This window comes from Pipistrellus hanaki, assembly GCF_964339955.1.
Source record: "Pipistrellus hanaki genome assembly, chromosome: 4".
In the NCBI taxonomy this organism is placed as follows: domain Eukaryota; kingdom Metazoa; phylum Chordata; class Mammalia; order Chiroptera; family Vespertilionidae; genus Pipistrellus; species Pipistrellus hanaki.
In genome coordinates, this window is record NC_140506.1 from 63813787 (window position 1) to 63835404 (window position 21618).

Below are 21618 nucleotides of genomic sequence, written 5' to 3' on the forward strand. Positions count from 1 at the left end.
ACAGCCCCCCTTTTTTTTTCAGTACCCAAAGCTGTCTTAGAATTACCATAGTAGCCAGTAATCACATTTCTGCAAATATACCCAAAGGAAATGAAGTAAGATTCTCAGAGATATGTGTACTTCCGTGGTCATTGAGCCATTATTCACAAAAGCGAAGCTATTGAAACAACCTAAGTGTCCCTCAATGAATGAATGGGTCAAAGAAGATATGCAGTATAGTAGAATATTATTCAACTATGATAAAGACAGAAATCCTAGCATTTGCATTAACTTGGTTGACACCTGAGGGCATTACGCCAAGTGAAATAAGTCAAACTGAGAAAGACAAATGTGGAATCTAAAAAAGCTAAACAGAAGGTGTGGTGGTTAGCAGGTGTGAGTGGGGGGAAGGTGTTGGTCGAAGTGTATAAACTTACAGTTATAAGATAAACAAGTTTTGGAGATCTAAAATACAGCATGGAGATTTTAACTAATAATACTGTATTATTTACTTACAAGTTGCTAAGAGAGTAGATTTTAAAAGTTCTAAAAACAACAGAAAGTAATTTTATAATGAGATGAAGGTGTTAGCTAACTCATTGGTGGCAATCGTTTTACAATGTATGCATCTAAGCAACATGTTATATACCTTAAACTTACAAGGTGTTATATGCCAGTTTTATCGCAATAAAGCTGGAAAAACAAATCTTAGGTTGGGCTTTCATTAAAAAAAAATACTATAGACTTGGTGGTTTAAATAAGTAAGATTTGTTTTTTCACAGTTCTGCAGGTTAGGGAATCTAAGATCAAGGTGTTGGCCCATTCAGTTTCTGGCCAGGATTCTCTTTCTGTCTTGCAAATGGCTACCTTTTCACAAAGACCTTACTTGGCCTTTCCTTGGTGTATGCTCATGGAAAGATCTCTCTCTCTCTCTCTCTCTCTCTCTCTCTCTCTCTCTCTCTCTCTCTCTCTCCTCTCTCCCTCTCTCCCTCTCTCCCTCTCTCCCTCCCTCCCTCCCTCCCTCCCTCCCTCTTCCTCTCTGTTTCCCTTTCCCTCTCCCCCTTCCCCTTCCCCTTCTTATATGGCCACTAATGCTGTTATGAAACCCACCTTCATGAGGCATAGGCATTTGGTAAGAGAGAGAGGCAAAAAGTGGAAGGAGCATGCTGTTTAAATAGAGCAGTAATTTCATTATGAACCTCAATTCTTGTATGTATCAAGGTCCACTAGCTCAGATTGGCAGTGTGACTAAATCTTTATATTTTAGCATCACACATAATTCTCTTCACTATTTTCATAGTTGGGTCATCCCATCCCAATTTTCAGATGGGGAACTGAAAGTGCATACTCTATCTAGGCATATACAGTGGGTAACATTGGTAGCCACCTTGCACTTAGCAGGTCATGGCTTTATATTTCTGAAGGTCTGAATTATAAGCAAAGGGAAGGGTACAAACTCTGCCAACTTCTCTGTCCTCTCTGACTTTATTAAAGCAAATGTGGCTTCCTGAATAAGAACAGGGATCCCCAAGTATCTACTAAAACAATCAGACACATGAGTAATTGAGTAGAACTTTCAGTTATCTTCGTGCTTGTAGGGTGTACTGGGTTCTACTAAAACAGCAAGTTTTCCTTGGTTGCAGCTGAATCATCTTTCATGGAAAGAAGCTATTCGACTGTTAAACTGTGCAGAGTGGCAATTGATTATGTTTGTTTGTCTGTTTAATTCTCACCCAAGGGTTTTTTTATTGACTTTTAGAGAGAGAAATAATGATGTGCAAGAGAAGCACCAATTGGTTGCCTCCACTATGCATCTCCTACAGGATGATGCTCAACTAACTGAGCCACCCAGCCATGTGCAATTGATCATGAGTCAAGAACACCTTTTTGGTCACATTAGAAGGAGTTCTTGAGTATTGCAAGTCTCAGGTTATCTCTTTATCTGGTCCATAGTTTGAAGCTCAGAGGTAGAATTAGATGTCAGGCATAGGTTGCAGGTTTTCAGGATGAATGGAAACTCTTAAAAACTTATCTGAAAGAAAGTAATTATTTAAGTACCAGAGGCCCAATGTACAAAATTCGTGGAAGAGTAAGGCCTTCACAGCCATAGAAGCTGCCTTGATCCCACAGCTGCAGCCTTGGCTTTGTCTGAAAGGTTGTCTGGAAGGACATCTGGTCTAATTAGCATATTATGCTTTTATTATTATAGATTGCTTGCACATATGGGGCCCTTTAATAGCCCTGATCTAGGTGAGGTCTTTAGAGCTGGACCCCTGAGATGGGAATGGATGAGGGGGTTTGTGGTTCTTGGTATGTAAGGATAAGCTGCCAACTCTAACGCTTGAATAAAGCTACCTTTGTAAAGCAAAAACAATTACAAAATGTCTATCTACAAGTATGAGGGAAAAAATAATATATATAATCCAATCCAAAGGCAATCTGGTGGATGTCTATTGTTTTTATTTTCTCAGGGCCACATCTCTTTTGGAGGACAAGTAGGTCACAGGTGCAGGCAGCTCTATCCAAGTTGAACCAGTCATTATGCTTTTCCACCACCAGTTATTGACCAAAGCAGAATCATTACTAATTTATATGGTGTCTTTCTTTATGTGAATTTGAAATTGATTTTGTTTCCTGAAGACACTTTACTTCCATGTAGCAGAAAAATTATAATATACAGAGATTTTTGTTAGAATAACTCATTTTACTGCCACCTTCTGGAAAAGCATGGTAATTAAATATTGTTGACCCTTGAACAACTCTGGGGTTTTGGGGCACTGAGGCCCCTGGCAGTTGTAAACCCACTTAAAACTTTTTGACTTGACAGAATTCTTTGATTCATCCAACCATGAATTGAAAACAGTATTTTCCATCTATGGATGGGAATATTCAGTGAGGAATTAAAAAATACTGTTTTTGATCCATGGTTGATTAAACTTATAGATGTGAAACCCACAAATATGAAGGGCTTTAAATATGACCATAGGTGGACCTGCACAGTTCAAATCTATGTTGTTCAAGAGTCAACTGTATAAAATGTATGCATTTTCTGTAAGAATGGCACAGCTGAAATAGCAGCTTTGCAATGGACCCAGTCACAGTGATTGACTGAGGTGTATGGCCATGCCCTAAGTTAAGACCTATCAAAGTTTCCTCCTGGGAGCTTGCTGTAATGATCTCTTTCTTTTCTAATTGCAAGGTTTTGAAGATGTGAACTAGGGGCCAAGGTTAACCTTATGGAAAAACTGTCTAAGATAAAGAAGCCAGTCCACCAAATGGTGATGTTATATAGAGACAGAAATAGTCCTAGAAATTCTGACTCCAATACTATTTGAAGATATTGCAATCCTAGCCTTCTATTGTTCAGCTGTGAGACAATTTCCTTTGTTAATATAGGCAAAGTTTAGTTTCTGTCATATGGATAAAGGTTAAAAAAAAACAAAACACCTCAAGTATATATTGACTTTGAAGGTCAGATAAAATAAATTGACTACAGTTGGAAAAAAGGGCAAGAGGGCAGTAATCTCACTTTATATTAGAGTCATGTGAAAAATTATCTAATTGTTCCTGCTGAGAGTATTGCTAAAACTCATGGCATTTCTATCATTTCATAGCGTAGATTCTTGCCTAGAGTTGTCATTTAAAAAGTAATTTTGAGGAGTCCCATATCCTTGTGCAGCATCCACATAAAATTCATAATAAATTTGGTTGATTTCTACTGTTAAAACTTTTATTTGTTGAATTAAGTTAATCTTAAAATACACAGAAATGGCAACACTTTATTGATACATTCGTTTCCTTTCCAAGTATTTATTGAGCAGCTACCTTGCCATAAACACAGTTCTAATTACTCAGGATACTATAATGAGTATTTGTATTTAAACTTCTAGATCACTTTTTTGTTTTGTTTTGTTTTTACCAATATGCATCTATCATAGGTAGCCATCATGCCAAAAGCAGTTGCTACATAAAAAGGAGACATTCTCCAGACAAAATATATGAGTTAACATGGGATTCCAGCTCCCAATTGTATTCCCTAGATGTGAAACATCATATAAAGTGATACAACTAGATGATCTTTAAGGCTTATTCTAGCTAAAATAAAATCTGAAGTTTTTTTTTTAACTTACTGAATATGGTCCCTTTCCAGGAGTCTAGAAACTGGTTAAATTGCAAATTGCAGTCTATCCCAGACAAACTGGATTACATACCCTAAGGGGTGGGGTCCAGCAAACTGTTTTAATAAGCTCTAATGTATGCCAAAGTTTGAAAACCTCTGCCAGACCTACACAATTTGTAAATAATCAGTGTATATGAGGATAAGTTTTCTAATTTCCTCTTTGTTGCATTTCAACAACATTTTCTCTTTTAGGCTTTCATGTCCTTCTCTGCCACTCTCCACCCCCATCCTACAGTTAAAGCTATTTTGATCAGATACTGCTGTCATCCCCTCCCCTTTAAGTTTTCAAACAGATCTAATAACATCATTAACTTTTACAAACACAAATTAAGTTCACACAAAAGAAAAAGTAAGAAAACCAAGTCTCTATTGAGAATGATGCTATGCATGTCTACTTTTCTTGAGAACTGATGAGTGTAATTAGGGTGGTATATCAATAAGAGCCACTGTGAACAAAAATGGGACAAAATATTTTGGGAATACTGCTGAGCTCTTTGTGAATTAAAAATCATGTCAGTGTCATAGCATTTCCTTGTGTAGGTTATTAGAGATCAATTGCAATATGTATTACACACACACACACGAATACTTTTAAATACTTGTAACTAAAAAAAAGATATCAGATGATCTCCTATAATTATCCAAACTTTCCTACTGCAAAACTCAGAAAATGATGACTAAAGAAAGAATAAAATGCTAGGCACACTATCACTTCTATACGTAAGACCTTTCTTTTCTATTTAAAAATATTTGTTCTAAATTAAGTGATATGGTTTGGATATGCATTCATTTGCAGCTATGTTTATGGGCTGTTTATTAGGTATCACTTTTATTGTTCGATCCCCTTAATTTGGCTTTAAAACAAACATATATGCCTCCTTCCCTGTGGGATCCCTTAACATGACCCACGTGGTTCAAGGCCCACTCAGGGTCCGGTTTCTGGAGAAGGCCGCACACTAAAATGAAGAGAGAGACTGGAAAAGAGTTAATTTGGGAAAATGGGGGGCCAGGCAGGAATCCACCTCTAGTGGGAAGACTACCACTAGGCTCTGGCCTTGCTATCCCTTTTATTGAGGCTATGGGGTACACCCAATACCCTTAAGCAGCTTTGGGAAACATCCATAGCCCTTAGGCAGGTAAGAATCGGATTATCATATCAGTAAGGATTTACATGATTACAAGATGGGGAAGTTGCCTCAGTTACCATTGTCTCAATTAGATAGGGAGTGGTTGGCTCTGACCTTTCAGAGCTTCAGGGTTGACCAGCCTTTTACATCTTTCTGTTAGTGAGATAATGACTGGTTTCCGGCACTTCCCCTCAATATTTTTAACTCTCTCTATAAAATTTCCTCTTTTCTGAATATTTTACCCATGCTGCTTAATGCCTGGAAGATAGTGATAGTACTGCTGCTGGGATCCTACTAGCTTTCCAGTTTGCGTTTGCATGCCAATTTTAACTTTTCCTTTTCAGTTAATTCCATTCTGCATTTAGATATAGATATAGATAGATGATAGCCATTATTTGGGAGTAAATGGTGATGTGGGTGTGGATGGTATGTTTTAGAGAAATAAGTATAATTGGATTTTAAGCCAGAATAGTTTGGTTCATTAATAATAAATATTATAGGACAATAAACTTTTTTTCAGTCTTTAGTGAAGGTAATTCATAGTATCATGGAAATATTCTTATACTGTAAAATGGTTATTTTATCAGTGGGAAGGAAAACACCCATTTCCTCTTCTTCAATATTCTTCCCTGAAGTCATTCTATTTTGAGGTTTTGGAGTTTTCCTACTCACTTGCTTATTATTGAAAGTCAAATATTCAAATCTAGAGGAGCAGCGCCTTCTCATCTCTCTCATCTTATCTCCTATAATTTCTGACCATTCATCTTTATTCAGATGCAAAAAGTAAGAATATCATTAAAGATCAGGAATTTCCCGTGTGGGAGTTTGTAACCATGGTACAATTATCTCTACTGTTACATCTTTATCACATGAAGAAGGACCTGCAGAGATAAAATAACTTAAAAATATTTTATCCCAACCTCAAAGAACTGAAGCATATTTTTCATTTAACACTTGTAATTACTTCTTCTCTTTTCTCCTCTCCAATTTGCTTACTGCACACTGGCTCTTTTATTCTTTCTTTATTTTCATTCCCTTCCAGCAGCCTCTGTTTTCCACCTTCTATTCCCACTGATTTTTTTTCAGTGCTGTTATTCATTCAACACCACTTCTAAGTTTCTATTTCTAATTTTGTTGTCTCCTTTTTTATTTCATATTTCACGTATGACTCCCAAAGATTGTGTCAAGATGAATAGTTCAGAACGAAGACAGTGACTGATTATGAGGGGCTTAAGGAACTGGGAAGAGGAGAACAGTCAGGATTTTCTTCATGCAACAGAAGTCTGTTGGGTAGACCTGGCCTGTGAGAAGCAAGAAGCAGAAAGCCCTACTAAGACATGACCAGAATTCAAAACCTATTAAAATAACCATTTAGAGTAGTGTGCCCAGTCTGCCAGGTCAGTAGCTAATAACCCGTGGGTTTGCTACTAAGGAAATTAAAACTTAGGTAATGAAAATGGTAGCTACCTACTGAGAATGGAACTGAAGGCTTTCCATTAATTCCCCTCCCTGGGTCCTTTTGACAGAACCATCAGGAAGTTATTTCCTATTTATTTAATAGCAAGAGTTTTGAAATGGAGGGAGGGAAAGGAAAAGGGAAGAAAAGTCCCAGGCAAGCTCTTATTCAGCTCCTTCCAGAGGAGAACCAAACAGGGTACTTTTCTCCTCTGGCCAAAACATACATCAGCATAGGTCACGAAAAGAGGAAGGACAGTTAGAAAAAAAAAAAGAAAAAAAAAAAGGATCGCTGTCCCAGATAAGTACAGCCAAGATGACTCAGACTCAGAAATCCAGGGGATTTTTGGTGTGGGGACTTCAAATTAATAAACCCGCTGTTCGTCTTCCACAGGGTTGGGCAATCTCTTTCAAGAACCCTGCTGGACCTCATGATCCCAGGGGCTGAACGGTGGCTACTTATTTCTGCAGAAGCCAGAACACCTCTGTGGGATGCCAAGTCCCTCTGAGCATGACTGGAGGCCTTCGGGGCATACTTTGGTCCTGCATCAACACATAGGGTCGCTTTACTGACCCTGAATCCAACTCTTGACCGGATGCATGCGACTTTCTGAATTGATCTGAAAGCCTGGTGGGTCTCTCTGCTAGGGGTGAAGCAGAGGGAATCTAGTCTGCTTCATGTGAGCAGACAGACAGACAGCAGGCTGCAGGGATGAGGGCTTTTCAGGATCCAGACGTGGGGGTGGGCACAGCAGGAACTTGTCTCCCGGCTCGCTGAGAGGCCCAGGGGTTCTGGGAGGGACCCCGGAGGGCAGCGCCGCCGCGGGGGCTGCAGCGGACAGGACAGCCGCGGGCGCCGCGGCCGGGGCATCCCCACGCGGGGCGGGGAGCGCGGGCGGCGGAGGGCGGAGGCGCAGGCGCGCTGCTCCCCGCCCGCAGCCCCGCGCCGAGCGCCGCGTCTCGGGGAGTTGATGGCAGCACCGCGGCGCGGCCACCGGGCTGAGCGCCGAGCGCAGCCTCCCGCCGCCGCCGCTCCGAGCGCGGCCAGGATGTGGGGGGACCGGGGCGGCAGCGCCAGGGACCGGGGCGCGCAGCAGCCTCCGCTCGCCCGCCTGCTCCGCTGAGCGGCCCCCGCGCGGCCCCGGAGAATGTCCTCCAAGCCCAAGGGGACCCCCTCCTCGTCCTCTCTCGCCGCCGAGGGGCCGCCGGCGGGCTCCAAGACCAAGGTGAAGGAACAGATCAAGATCATCGTGGAGGACCTGGAGCTGGTCCTGGGCGACCTGAAGGACGTGGCCAAGGAACTCAAGGAGGTGAGAGGCGCCCGGGGTGGGGAGGAAGGGGGGTTCGCTCCCCTTGGGGGGTCCCCTTGGGGTGCCGGTCCCGTTTTCACTGGGGACCGACCGCCTGGTGGTTTCTTAATTCCAAGGAAACTATTCGTGAGAAGCCTGCAAGACAGACTTTGTTTGCTTGCTCCGGCGACTTCTGGGAAGAGTTGCTGTACTTTTTTTTGGGAAAAAAAAATCAGGAGGAAATCAACTAGTGTTTTAATCGATGGACCTGGGATGGTGGGAGGCGTGCGCGCGCCTGTCTCCATGTAATGTCGGGGGAGGGGGGAGACGGGGGTGTGTCGACAGAGGGAGAAATGAGAAATCCGGCCCGGAGCGTGTGCGAGATGCTCCTCTCCTGCCCTCTTGCTCACTTGGGGTCCTTTGGCGAGTTGTCCCAGCCTGGCAGCCTCCCCAAACTGGGGGTGAAGGGGGGCCGGGCTCCGGGCCCGGGGCCAGGCCGGGGAGGGCAGCCTGGGGGACGCTGGGCTCCAGCTCTCCTCCCCCTGCCTGCTGAGCCGCGCTGGAAAGAAGGAACCCGGTGGCTGGCAGGAGAGCCCAGACTTGGGGGTGTGGAGGGGGTCTGGGACTTTCTCACTTTCGCAGTTTCGGAGGCATCTCTTGCCCTCCAGAGAATGTCCCTCCTAGTAACTCCGGGCCTCTCCTCCACCCTCTTCCTTCTCTTCTCCCACTTGGCATGGAACCTGGGGAGCTTGGCGCATCCGTGGTGTGTGTGTGTGTGTGTGTGTGTGTGTGTGTGTGTGTGTGTGTGAGGGTCTTGCCACTTGTTCTTGGGAACCAACCAGGAACCAACCGGGACTGTTTGGTTCTTGCCCGCTGCTCCCATCTACTATTCCACTCCTGCCCTCCCACCTCCGGAGAGAAAGAAGCAGAAGCGGAGGAAGTATCTGGGCTGAGCTTCGTGGCTGAGGCTGCTGCTCCAGCCCGGGGCTAAGACTGGCTTCGGAGGGGTGGGTCTCAGGAGTCGGCTGGCAGCTGGTGGAGTCCAGAGCTGGTGGCAGAGCCCAAGCCCACTGTGCTGCTGCCGAACGGGCGCCGGTGTGCTGCTGCTCCGTCTGGGAGTCCGCACCCCGCGGCTGCTCCAGAGCTAAGGCTGTAACTTCTGAGGTGGTGGTGGTGCAGGGGCGGGAAGGGAAGGGGTGGGGATTTTTAGTCTAGGTCCAAAATTGTAATCTTGCTTCTGAGACCCAGTGGGAGGAAATTGAAGGTTGTTTGGATGTCTGGCCTCTAGAGATTAACCTCCTCTGTCCAGCCTCCAACCCAAACGTGAGGAAAGAGTGCTCCCACCTCCCACCCCCTCACCCCCCGCCCTTCCTCTCCCCAGCCCCCCTTACCTCTATGACCAAATGCAAGTCTGTTAAAATGGCCCATTCATAGGCAGAGTTCTGTTTTGCCGTGGCACATGCCATTCCTGTAGGTGTTGCACAGACAGAACGTAATTACTACTGCGGTCCTGGGAGTGGAGACTGATACAGCTGATAGATGTGAGGATAAGACTTGTTCATGTTTGCAGGGCTTCTCCAGGATCATGACTTCACAACTGGTTGACAGATGGCGAGTTGATGCATTGAAATTCAAGTCTAAAGATGCTGTTCATTTCTTTGTTATCCTTTCATTTGACATTTTTGGCAAGCTGTGTTTTCATCTGAAACATTATGGCGTTGTAAAAATGAACAAATTTGGGCATGTTCCCCTTGGCAGAATTGTGCTTTATAGTTGTTGAGGTTTCTAAGAGGGGGGGGGGGGTGTTGGCATGTGGGAAACCTACATCAGCACGTAATGTATTTACTGTCTTATGGAGGAGGTTGAGCTTAAGAGAAAGGTAGTCAATCAAATTCTGCATCTCCGGGCACATCCTTTCTTATGATGTGTCACTTCATTCCCTACTTGAGACAAAATAAATGACAAGATACTGCACATGGTCTTGGCGCTGTCTTGCCTCATTATTCTGTAAATATTGGGAGATCATGGAGAGCTATAGTGCAACTTTTAACCTCCCTAAGGCTCTTGGTTAGAATCACAAAGAAATAAATCAAGGAGTCCGTGAATATCTCTTCCTTTTACTCTTTCTGTGTTTTCATTTACTGGAGAATATTTAAGGGGGAAACAGGTAGTTTATAAAAGGAATGAAAGAGCACAGATAATGTGCAACCTAGAGACCAAATTTTGCTTGATGCTTTGGTAGTTTGATTGGCTGCCGGGGCCTGTTGGGGTAAAAGTCTCACCCCTGAGAGTGAAATTTATGAGTGATAAATGATGTGCAGTGATTGTTAATTATTTTTGTGAGGATGTCATCAGCCTAGGTCTGCAGATGGAATTGTATTATAGTATGGCTGAATCTGGAAACATTGGCTATTTATACAATATAATGATAGGTATTTCGAGAACAAAATATTTATAGGGCATATTTAACCTGTAACCTTTTGCAGTTGTCCAGCATTTATCTTTTAAAGATAACACTGCACATGTGACTGAAAATGTCTTTGATGTAGTTTTTAACAGAGGAGTAGCGAAAACTTTGTAAATTATAAAGTTTATTGGTCTCTATAGTTATGACTTATAAATATAAGTGTCACTATAAATTCATCAGTTGTTATTCTCAACATCCTGACAGTTTATCATTGCCATTTATTAAATATAAACTCATATTTAGAATTCTAATTCCTTTATTGGCAAGGCTGTGCTTTTAGGCCTTAGTATATTTTGATACAAGTGAGCAGAGAACTCTTATTAAATTAGAACAGAAGTTAGAAATTAAAAAATTATTATGACTAGATCGCTATATCAATGAACATAAGATATTTGTTTTACTTTTCTGCTTTTTTATTCTATCTAAAATGTAACATATTTTTTTAAATATTCTGCTTTCTATTTTTGCATGCTAAACTCTTCAACAGTATTAGACTTTTGTTTCAGATTATTTTGAAATTGGTTTTCTTTTTTAGAAGTTTTCTGCACTTTATTTAACCTGAAAATTCAGCTATTGTGGTCGATTTCAACATCATAGTAGCTTATTGCAATGCCAATAATCAGTAACAAAATTCCATTATTACTTTGGGTGTCTTTTATGACTGGTTATTTCAGAATTACTTAATCATTTATAATTAGATTATATATTGAAAGAAGAGGAACAGGATTTCTACAAAGTTTAAGATCAGTTTTATTCTGCTCTCAGAATTTAGTGAAACCTCAAATAACTTGACTTTTCAGAAACAATAGGGTTGTATTGGTCTTTTGTACTACTGTGTTTCCCCGAAAATAAGACATCCTCCGAAAATAAGACCTACTTACAGGTTTCCTTCTGAGTGAAATATAAGGCATCCCCCCCAAAATAAGGCCCCTCCTAGGCTAAACATGAGAGATTTGGTCCACTGATTCTGAAAGAAATGGAGTCACAAGAAATTCACCAGGAAATTCAGGAATTGGATTGTTATGATGATTTTCCAGAAGATGATGACATGATTGTCAATGAATAAATGAGTAAATTCTTGATACTGTAGGAATCACAGTTTGGTGGTTTGTGTTGACAACTACGGTACTACTGTACCGTATACAGGTAATAAATTTCCTTTATTTTCATTTAACAATAAATGTGTACAGTATTCTTCTTCATGGAAAAATAAGGCATCCCCTGAAAATAAGACCTAGTGCATCTTTGGGAGCAAAAATTAATATAAGACACTGTCTTATTTTCGGGGAAACAGGGTATAATGGAAAGCCTTAATATAATTCAGGCTATTTATTCAGCAACTGCTATATGCTATATTATCTTTTAGTGTTACCAAGATGAATAAATTATAATTTCTAGTCTCAGTGTGCTCAAAAGATTAGTTTGTGATGCATTTATTATGTCTTTGAACATCAATAGCATAAAAAAGCATTACTGCTTTTAGTGGCCACTCTCACCATGATCTAATAGGAGGAAGAAAGCAGAATTGAGAAAAAGAGTGAGTATATGTAGATGAATAAACCAATACTTCCTATGTACTTAATAGTATGATAAGCCTTTGATGAAGAGAAGGTTTAATAAAAATGGTGATATATGAATTTTAAGAAACTATTTATTCAGATTCCCATGATTAACACAAAAAGATCAATGCCATATACAAGAGATCCCAAGTGTTATAACTAAATACTGGATATTTTTATGAAGGATAAGTTCTTGGGGAAATGGAAGGTCAAAAAGAAAAATTTTGGATCTTCCTTCCTTTGAGATGTGGATAAGATTTGAAAAGAGAGAGAGGAGAAGGAATTTACAGGAAATAGAAATAGGAATGAATAGGGAGTTAATATAAGATTAACCCATGTTCCTTTTTTCTACACTGAAAAAAAAAATAGTGGCAAAACTCTAGAGTTTTAGGGATAAAATTAGCTATTGCTGGTTTTTAGATGTGGGATCATCCATTTTTAGAAATGTAGAAAACAGACCCATTGCTTTTTAAAAATAGTTCTCAAATAACCTGACATCTCTAGAAACCAATTTGCCTGTTCTTTTATAAAGAACTCACTGGTGAACTGTTTTGCATCAAATGTTGGTGTTAATGAGGGATCACAGATCTCATTAGTTAGAGAGAAATTGAAATATGTAATAAACAGCCTTTGATTTGGAATCAAAATTCATTGCTGCTTTAGGTGAATTCTCTTTTAGTTTAAACTGATTATAACCTGGAAAATTTTTACAGTGTTTCAATTTATAATTTTAACTGACAAGGTTGCTCTGTGGGTTGAAGATATCTATAATAATAAAAGTGTAATATGCTAATTAGACCAGAGATCCTTCTGGATGACCTTCCAGATAAAGCCAGGATTGCAAGGGCCAAGGCAGTCTGCCCTGGCTGTGAGAGAAGCCAGTGCCAGCAGTCAGGGGAATGAAGGCCTACTCTTGCAGGAATTTCACACATCGGGCCTCTAGTATATATATATATATATATATATATATATATATATATATGTATGTATATGTATGTATATGTATATATGTATATGTATATGTATGTGTATATATATGTATATATATATGTATATACACACACACATGGCTAAGCCTTGTGAGTAGACAAAAGTATCATGTAGGAACCGGGGAACCAGTTAAGATCAGTGCCCTGGGATCATTCATGGACTTCATGGGTGGAAAGGTATGTCAGCATTGTGGCTATGGATTGGAGAGCATCCATGATTTTTCATAAACAGAAACAAATTAAAAGTAAGTTTAATATTGAAAAGTTTGAAAACCCATAGGAAACAATAACATGCTAGAAAACAAAAAAAAGGAAACTTTTTTTCTTTAAAAAAAAATTTAATTATTTATTTCATCAAGACTTTATTTACTTATTTAATTTTTTAGAGCAGTCCTAGGTTTGGAGCAAAATTGACATTTCACATATATCCTCTATCCCCACACATGTATAGCCTCTTTCATTATCAACATCTCCCACCAAGGGGTACATTTGTTTATAGTTGAGCCTACATTGACATATTATTATCACCAAAGGCTGCAGTTTACTTTATGGTTCACCCTAGCTAGTCAGCATTCTGTGGGTGTGGACAAATGTATAATGACACGTTCCATCATTGCTGTGCTCCACCTATTCATCCCTCTCCCAACCTAACCCCCAAAGTGGTAATTTGTTTTAAGAACTTTTTTCCCCCTAATTTCAGAAGCAATACGGTATATCATAGAATTTTTATGGGGGGAGAGAATCTCAAAATTTTAAAGGTGAAATAAAAATTATCCTTAATGTTACACAGAAATAGATATGTTGAACACTTGGCTATATTTTCTTTGTGTGTGTGTTTTTTTTTTTTTAATATATTTTATTGATTTTTTACAGAGAGGAAGGGAGAGAGATAGAGAGCTAGAAACGTCGATGAGAGAGCAACATCGACCAGCTGCCTCTTGCACACCCCCTACTGGGGATGTGCCCTCAACCAAGGTACATGCCCTTGACCGGAATCGAACCCTTGGGACCCTTCAGTCCGCAGGCCGACGCTCTATCCACTGAGCCACACCGGTTTCGGCTTCTTTGTGTTTTTTGTATGAATATTTTAACATAGATGAAATCATACAAAATTATGAAACTATACACAAGATTTCTCCTTTCTTGAATAGTATTATATCATAACCATTATGTAGATCTGCTATGTTACTTTATAGTCCCCATAATATTGGACATTCTATTTATTTCCAGTTTTTTTATGGTTGTTAAATATCACACACAAACACACACAAAAAAAACCCAAAACACTTTGGGCAATAAAATTGGCTAGGACAGATTTTACTTGATGTCTGATATTCTTCTAAATGCAATTTATTTATATTTAAATCTGGTAATCGTCAAAATAGACATATGAAAAGGTACTATTGGTATTTTGTTTTAGGAATCTACAAGGGAAGGGGAGTGTGGGTGGGTGGGTGGGAAGAGATCAACTTGTATGCATATATTCCGAACCCCTGGACACAATCAGTAGTGATGAAGGCCTGGGGCAGGGTGCAGGTGAATTAGAGAGGTTAAATAGAGAAAAATAGGAGACATATATAATACTTTCAACAACAGATTTTTTTAAAAAAGAAAGAAAACAGGCCAGAGATGTTAAGTCACATGCCCAGGATCACATCATTGTAAGTAGAGAAGTAAGGTTTCAATGCCAGGCAGTTTATTATGAGAGCCCAGGCATTTAATTACTACAGTATTTATTATTAAGCTATTTTTGTTTTTGTTTTTTACATTTTATTAAGAAGACAAAGGCGTGAAAGTTTTAGTTTTCCATCCTTATTGCCAGTGTCTTCCAGGGAGTTTCACAAATATTTACTCCCAGTGAGAGTATATACAGTATGTGGACATTGTTTCTTAAATTTCAAGAGAAGCTAATAAACTTTTTAATTTAAATCTTGTTGTATAGTTTATTATTTCTTTGTGGTAATGGTTATTTATTTATTTATTTTTTTTGTGGATTTCAGTCCATTTTAGGCACTAGTATTGAGGCAAAATTATTTGTGAGTTAATTAGACCTTGCAGTTTGCATCTTCCAAATAAATAGGTGATAACTTTTGACCTACTTAGTCTTAAACAAAAATACTACTGAAACAATTAGTTTTTTCATATTATGTCTGAGAAAATAAAGGCACACCTAATGGATATCTAGCATTGTACACAGTGTTTCAAGAGAATAAAGGAATTTGGGGAACTTTTCTTCTCTTTTGTTATTATTAAATTGTTTTAGAAGGGAGGTGCTCTCTTTAAGTTTTCTGAGATGTTTAGAGTTCAACAGTTGTTTCACTTTCTCGTATGACTGATAAATATAGAAGCTTGTCAAATTCTTTACCAAGTACAAAGTTACTGAGCTGGCTAATAGTGTCATAGGTATATTTATAATTAGATTTCTTATGTGATTTTGCTGTTTGTATGCCACCCCTCCCTCATGTATTCTAAAATCTTGTTCTTTTTTTTTTTCTAGTGTAATATGGATAGACATGGTTTTTATTATATTTAAAGTTAGTTCATTAATAAGAAATATTCGAAATTGAGGTTTCCCATAGGATCTAGGAAAACAAGTCTCCACTATTCAGCTACAAGCAAGAACCAGAAAGTAGCATTAACTAAAATGAGAAAATAGGTATATCTAAGTAATGTCCAAATTAAAGTGACCTGTTAAATTAGGAAAGACGTTGCCTTATATGATATCAATAAAAGATTTTTGCCACCAGTCTGAAGCTAACAAGAAAACTCAACCTAGGGCATGGTAAAAGGAGAACCTTCATTCAGATAAGCAGTTTGCAAACCTGTGAATTGCAGCACATGTCCAGAGGAAGCCAAAGGTGTGCTCTATCAGACAAAGAGGTGTTCACCTTTTATAGAGAAAATCCTTAGTCCCTGATTGGTCTGGATTTTTTTTTGTTGTTGTTGTTTTATTTTGCAAACGAGGAATTAAAATTTGCAAAGTCTGATTGGTCTAACTATCACTGTCCTGACTCATTGGAATGGCTAATTCTGATTGCTCATTATGGAGTGGCTCTGATTAGTCAGTATAGATGCAAATGAAGAGGTAGTTACACAGTTTCTATTGGACAGGGAAAGTCTCCACCTATTGGTCAGAAGACAAGACCAGGAACTCCTCATTAAGGGTTGATGTAGATGCAGGAAAACTGCAGTTTGTAGCTTTTCCCTGAAATTCACGCATGAGAGGCCTCTGTCAGCAGTGGCTACTAGACTGGTTATGAATCTGGGCCCCCATTAACCTCAAGGAGTCCTTTGCAGATATATCCCTTCTTGAGGTTCATGATGGCATATGCTATTTTTATTTTTGAAAATAAAAGGACATGAGGATTCTAAGGAATTAAGATTCCAGACTCTACTTAGATAAGAAATATGAACATTGTTAAGACAATTTATATTTATGATCATTGGTTTCCCTCCTCCTGCTTTGCAAATACTACTGCAGTTTGATGTTTGAGATAAGTTTACTTTTAGAATAATTAAAGTGAGTCAATTATATAGCTATGCCCATTGTGCTATAATTACTATGGTGTTTGGTTCACTATAAAAATTTTTTTTAACTATAGATAAAATATGACATACTAGTCTAGAGAAAGCAAATTTGATGATTTTTTAACAAGTCCTCTTCTCTGGTACTATAAGAAAACTAACAGACTGGTATTTATTTACCTCTTTCATAATATCAAATTTTATTCTAAGATTTCAAGCTGTATTCATGGGACAGAAAAATACCAGATATATATATATATATGTGTGTGTGTGTGTGTGTGTGTGTGTGTGTGTGAGAGAGAGAGAGAGAGAGAGAGAGAGAGAAATTAATTGTCTTCTAGCCACAGTGGTTCTTAATCTCTTTCCCTCCCCACCCCAGAGCCCTTTAACAGTTTATAAAATTGTAGATATTTCTTGTGGAGCAAAAGCTCACACAAAAGTAAGTCTTTGCATATATTCAGGGGCATCTAGGTGGAGTGGGTGAGAATGACTTTCAGCAGCCCGTGTAAAAATCTGAATTCCATGTTTCCCCCAGTAAATCCTAAAGAGAGAGAGAAAGAAGTTTATGCCTGAGGAGTCTGGACCGAGGAGGCGCTGGCTATGTGGGAAAGCCATGCACTCACACTCAATTGGGCTCCTCCATGAAGGAGTTCCCATAGTCATCAGGTCAACCTACCAAAGTTAGGGCTCCAGGGACCCCAGGTTCCACTTTCCACCCAATTTTGGGCAGAACAGCAAAAGGAGAGATAAAAAGAGGGGAACCAGGTTCAGAGTCATTCCAACAGTCTCCTGGGATGGGAGGGATTAGAATGACTATCCCCCAAGAGTCCATCTCCTGAGTCTTAAGATGGGCAGCCTCACTAATCACCTTTAACTGGCCAACAGGAGCCTAGTGTTTTGCCTCCAGTGAAAGAGAGAGAGCAGAAAAGAGAGAGAGAGAGAGTGCCTGTTTTTGCCTGTTTTGCTAACCCATTCCGCAGGTCTCCTACTGTTCCCTAGATCTAGGTGAATTTCTGTGGGACCTTCAAAGAAGAAACTGAAATGTGGTAGTTTGGTCTGAGTTTGTTGTCTGGAAAAAAATCAAGGAATGAGTTCACGAACAAAAATATGGTTGTCACAAGCAAAGTTTATTGAGGGATAGAGGATTAGACTATCCGCAGGGGGGGCATTGGTACCAAAGCAGGTACCACTTAATCTTCTTTGTCTAGGTAAGTATACCTCGTGGTCCTATCCCTGACTGCCTAGTCCTCTTCCATATCCTCATCTCTTTACCATGTCCAAATCTATTTCCTCCCTCAAAACCTAATCTTTTTTTTAGTTTTTCCAAGGTCAGCTGATGATGTTCTCATCCTTCTCAACCTTGGAGTCATTATCAACTCCTCTTTCACGCATTATGCACAGTTTTCATCAGAAAGTCTGGTTGGCTGTACTGTATCTTCAAAATGTTTACCATAACTGATCATTTCTTATCTCCTCCACTGCTACCATCAGTAGCCAACATTCTCCCACTTGGATTCCTACGATAACCTCCTGTTCTTCTTCTTTCTTGCTTTTTTAAGCTTTATTTTTCATCTCAGGAGTCAAGATAAAGCTATATCACATAACTCTGCTCACATCCTTGTAGCGGCTTCCCATTTCATTCAAAGTCAAAGTGCTAACAATGGTTATGAGGCCTCAGAACATTTTCCTTTCTACCCTGTTATCGCTCTCCCGTTCTTTCTTGCTACTTTATCTCCAGCCTGCATTAGGTTTTCATGTCTCTTGAAAATTGTTCACCTTTCTTAACCATTAGTCATTCTAAAATTTAATTTACTGGAAAATAACATATAAAAAGGGATGCTGGCTACAGTTTAAATGAGTTTTAATCATTCCACGATGTCTGTAAGAAATATGTAAGCAGTTTGTTGCAAAGGTCCAATATTACATAAAATTCTCAATAACTAGGTAATAACACTATTTGGCTGCTTTTTCTTCTTTTTCTTTTATGCACTCCCTCTAGTGTTCAAAAGTATGAGGGCTTATAATTAGCTTATTCAGATACTAAAGAATAGATATTAATGTAGAAATAGGACGTTCTTAACTTGATATTGTTTTGTTTTACTCAGGAGATTATATTGTCAAGTGGCTGAATTTTCCGTAAATCATAAGAAAAATACATTGTCTTCTTATCTGTGGGATATGATCTTGCCATTTTACATGTATATTTTCAATCTGTTCACTTCAATCAGGAAGAATATTGGATATCTTGGACTTTTTTTTTAAGACTGAATCATATTGCAGATTTTCTCTTAAATTTTATAACTGTAGTCTAGGTTTTAGTTGGGCAATTTGGATATGAACAGAAAGCTTCTCACATACTAAATGCTAAGTGAAAAATAAACCCACACCTATATTGACTAAAGGAATCACTTTGAAAATAGAAATTAAAATATTTAATTTATATCACTTTGTTTTAACATATCAGAACATTATTTAATTACATTGGTTTCAAACTACCTTAAGAAATAACCAAGATATTTCTAGGAATAACAAATACTGGTATATAAGAGAGAGAAACATTATATGAGAGAAAAACATCGATCAGTTGACCCACAGCATAGGTATGTGTCCTCACCAGGAATCGAACCTACAGCTCTTTGGTGCATGAGATGGCACTTCTACCAATCGAGCCACGTGGCCATGGCAATGCCATAAAAATTTTAAGCCACTTTAAAGCTGAAGTAAAAAATAATAATAATAATAATAAAAGAAAAGAAAAAGAAAAAAAGAATAAATTGTCTTCAATGACTTTCAGAGGCATTGTTTTCTAAGCTCTATCTACTTTCTGAAAGTACTTTGATATTATAATGATTAATGCATTTTTAAAATGGAATTCAGAATTCAGCATTCACCCTGTGCATTTTTTAGGGAGATTTATATTTAATACTTAAACCTTATTTATAACAGGCTATATTGTATGTCCTTGGGGAAACTTACATTTTTAAAAAATACAGAATGCTATGGCACAGCATGGCTGTTTGAGGTTGCTTCATTAATCACAGATAGTATGTACCAAAATGCTTGAGAGTTTAACATCTGCTTTCTGAAGTTCCTAATACTCGTACATAAAATGTTTAATGAATTCCATTATTCAACAACAGACTCTTAGGTTACCTTAGTACTGATAAAGAATGCCAAGTTGGCCAATAACATGAATAGGCCTTTTTTTCTTTTTCTTTCTTTTTTTTTCTTTTTTTCGTGCTGGAGAAACAGTTATCAAGAAACTACCCAGATTCCTATTTATAATGCTTTTTCTTTTTTTGTCACTCCACTAAAAGTGTTGTATCTTATATACCGATAATTTTGTATTACCTAATATGGTTAATCCCTATAGTGTAAAATAGCTCCTTTTTAGAATTGAAATGTTTCTAACCATATTATGTTTTTATTGGTTTCTATCCTTGATTCTTCAGGAAAATTGATGCAGAAAGGGGATTCCAGGAATTATTTATAATTAAATAATGGAATTTCAAGAAAAAGGGATTTAATGAAACAATGTGAACACCTTAACAATGTTTCAGAGAGAAAAGGGCTATCACTGAATGAAAAATGTAGTAATAAGTTTCTCATCTTCTCACTATAAGAGAGGACACTATTTTTACAATATTTAGTGAATCTGAAGGTAGGCTGTTATTTATTAAGCTGATAGAAGAAGATGATTGCCTTAAATTGTGAGGAAAGTTAAACCAATTAAGAGTCTTTCAATCAGAAGCTTTAATCTATGCAATCATAACATAAAATTATCTTATTTCACTCTTCACTATATTAACAGTAAATGTATGAGGACTGATTAAATTCATATCTCAGAAGTCCTTCTCAAACCCACATTCTGTTGTACTCCTCAAGTTGGCATTGACTAAAGTACTATTTGACCATAAAGTACTATTTGACCATAAAGTACTATTTGGATTATTTAGTTCCCTTTGATATTTAATTTTCAAGTAAAATAGATACATTGCCAGCATCTTAAAATATATTCTTACAGAGTATAGGAGAAGTATTTAGGATACATGTATGTATTATAAAATACATGTTTAACATTTTTTTAAGGTAGAGAGCTAAAAAGAATGATGGATTATATTACTAATATATTTCTTATAAATCATAGAAAGCATATTAATATTATCAGTACAGGAGGATAGTTTTGCAGTAGCATGGCTAGCTAGAAGTAAAAATTAAAAAAATATATTTTTGGCAAAAACCGGTTTGGCTCAGTGGATACAGCATCGGCCTATAGGGTCCTGGGTTCGATTCCTGTCAAGGGCATGTACCTTGGTTGTGGGCACATTCCCAGTGGGGGGTGTGCAGGAGGCAGCTGATGAATGTTTCTCTTTCATCAATGTTTCTGGCTCTCATCTCTCTCCCTTCATCTCTGTAAAAACTCAATAAAATATATAAAAATAAACGAACAAACAAATAAATAGAAAATACTTTTGTAAATTTAAGGAAAAGTTCTTAATAAAAACATTGCTGTAAGGTACAGTATTATAAAAAAAAAATTGCTTGGCCGGTGTAGCTCAGTGGTTGAGCATCAATTAATGATTTCCAGGCTTGATACCCAGTAGAGGGTGTGCAGGAGGCAGCTGTTCAATTGTTCTCTCTCATTGTTGATGTTTCTCTCTCTCTCCCACTCTCCTTTCCTCTCTCTTAAATCAATAAAAATATAGAAAACATAATTTGATTAGTAGTAAAGAAAAAATTTAATTGTACTATATTTATGGAATTAAGTGAAATTTGTTTCAATTTACCTAGTATTTTTAATAATATAATATTATTATATTATTTACCTAGCATTATTTTCCCTAATACATTTTGAAATTATTATACTCAAAAAGGTTTCCAATGCTAACGAGAACCAAGAAATACCCAAATTTGATTTAGTATCCAGTTTGTCGTTTTAACAGAATTAACTAATGGTTCATTTTTGATACTATGACTACTGTAACACTTTTTTTAGGAAACTTTTTTTTAATGGGCATATTGCCCCATGGGCATGTTCTTCCTTACAG

At 38.4% G+C, this 21618-nt stretch overlaps 1 protein-coding gene across 1 annotated transcript in view; it reads left to right on the forward strand.

Moving 5' to 3' along the window:
- Window positions 1-7142: 7142 nt before the first annotated feature.
- PRR16 (proline rich 16) overlaps window positions 7143-21618 on the forward strand; it is a 221783-nt gene continuing 207307 nt past the window's right edge. The window contains 1 exon segment of the mRNA XM_084880467.1: window positions 7143-8051. Within this exon segment, the coding sequence (XP_084736593.1) occupies window positions 7890-8051 (162 nt within the window). The 5' untranslated portion in view covers window positions 7143-7889.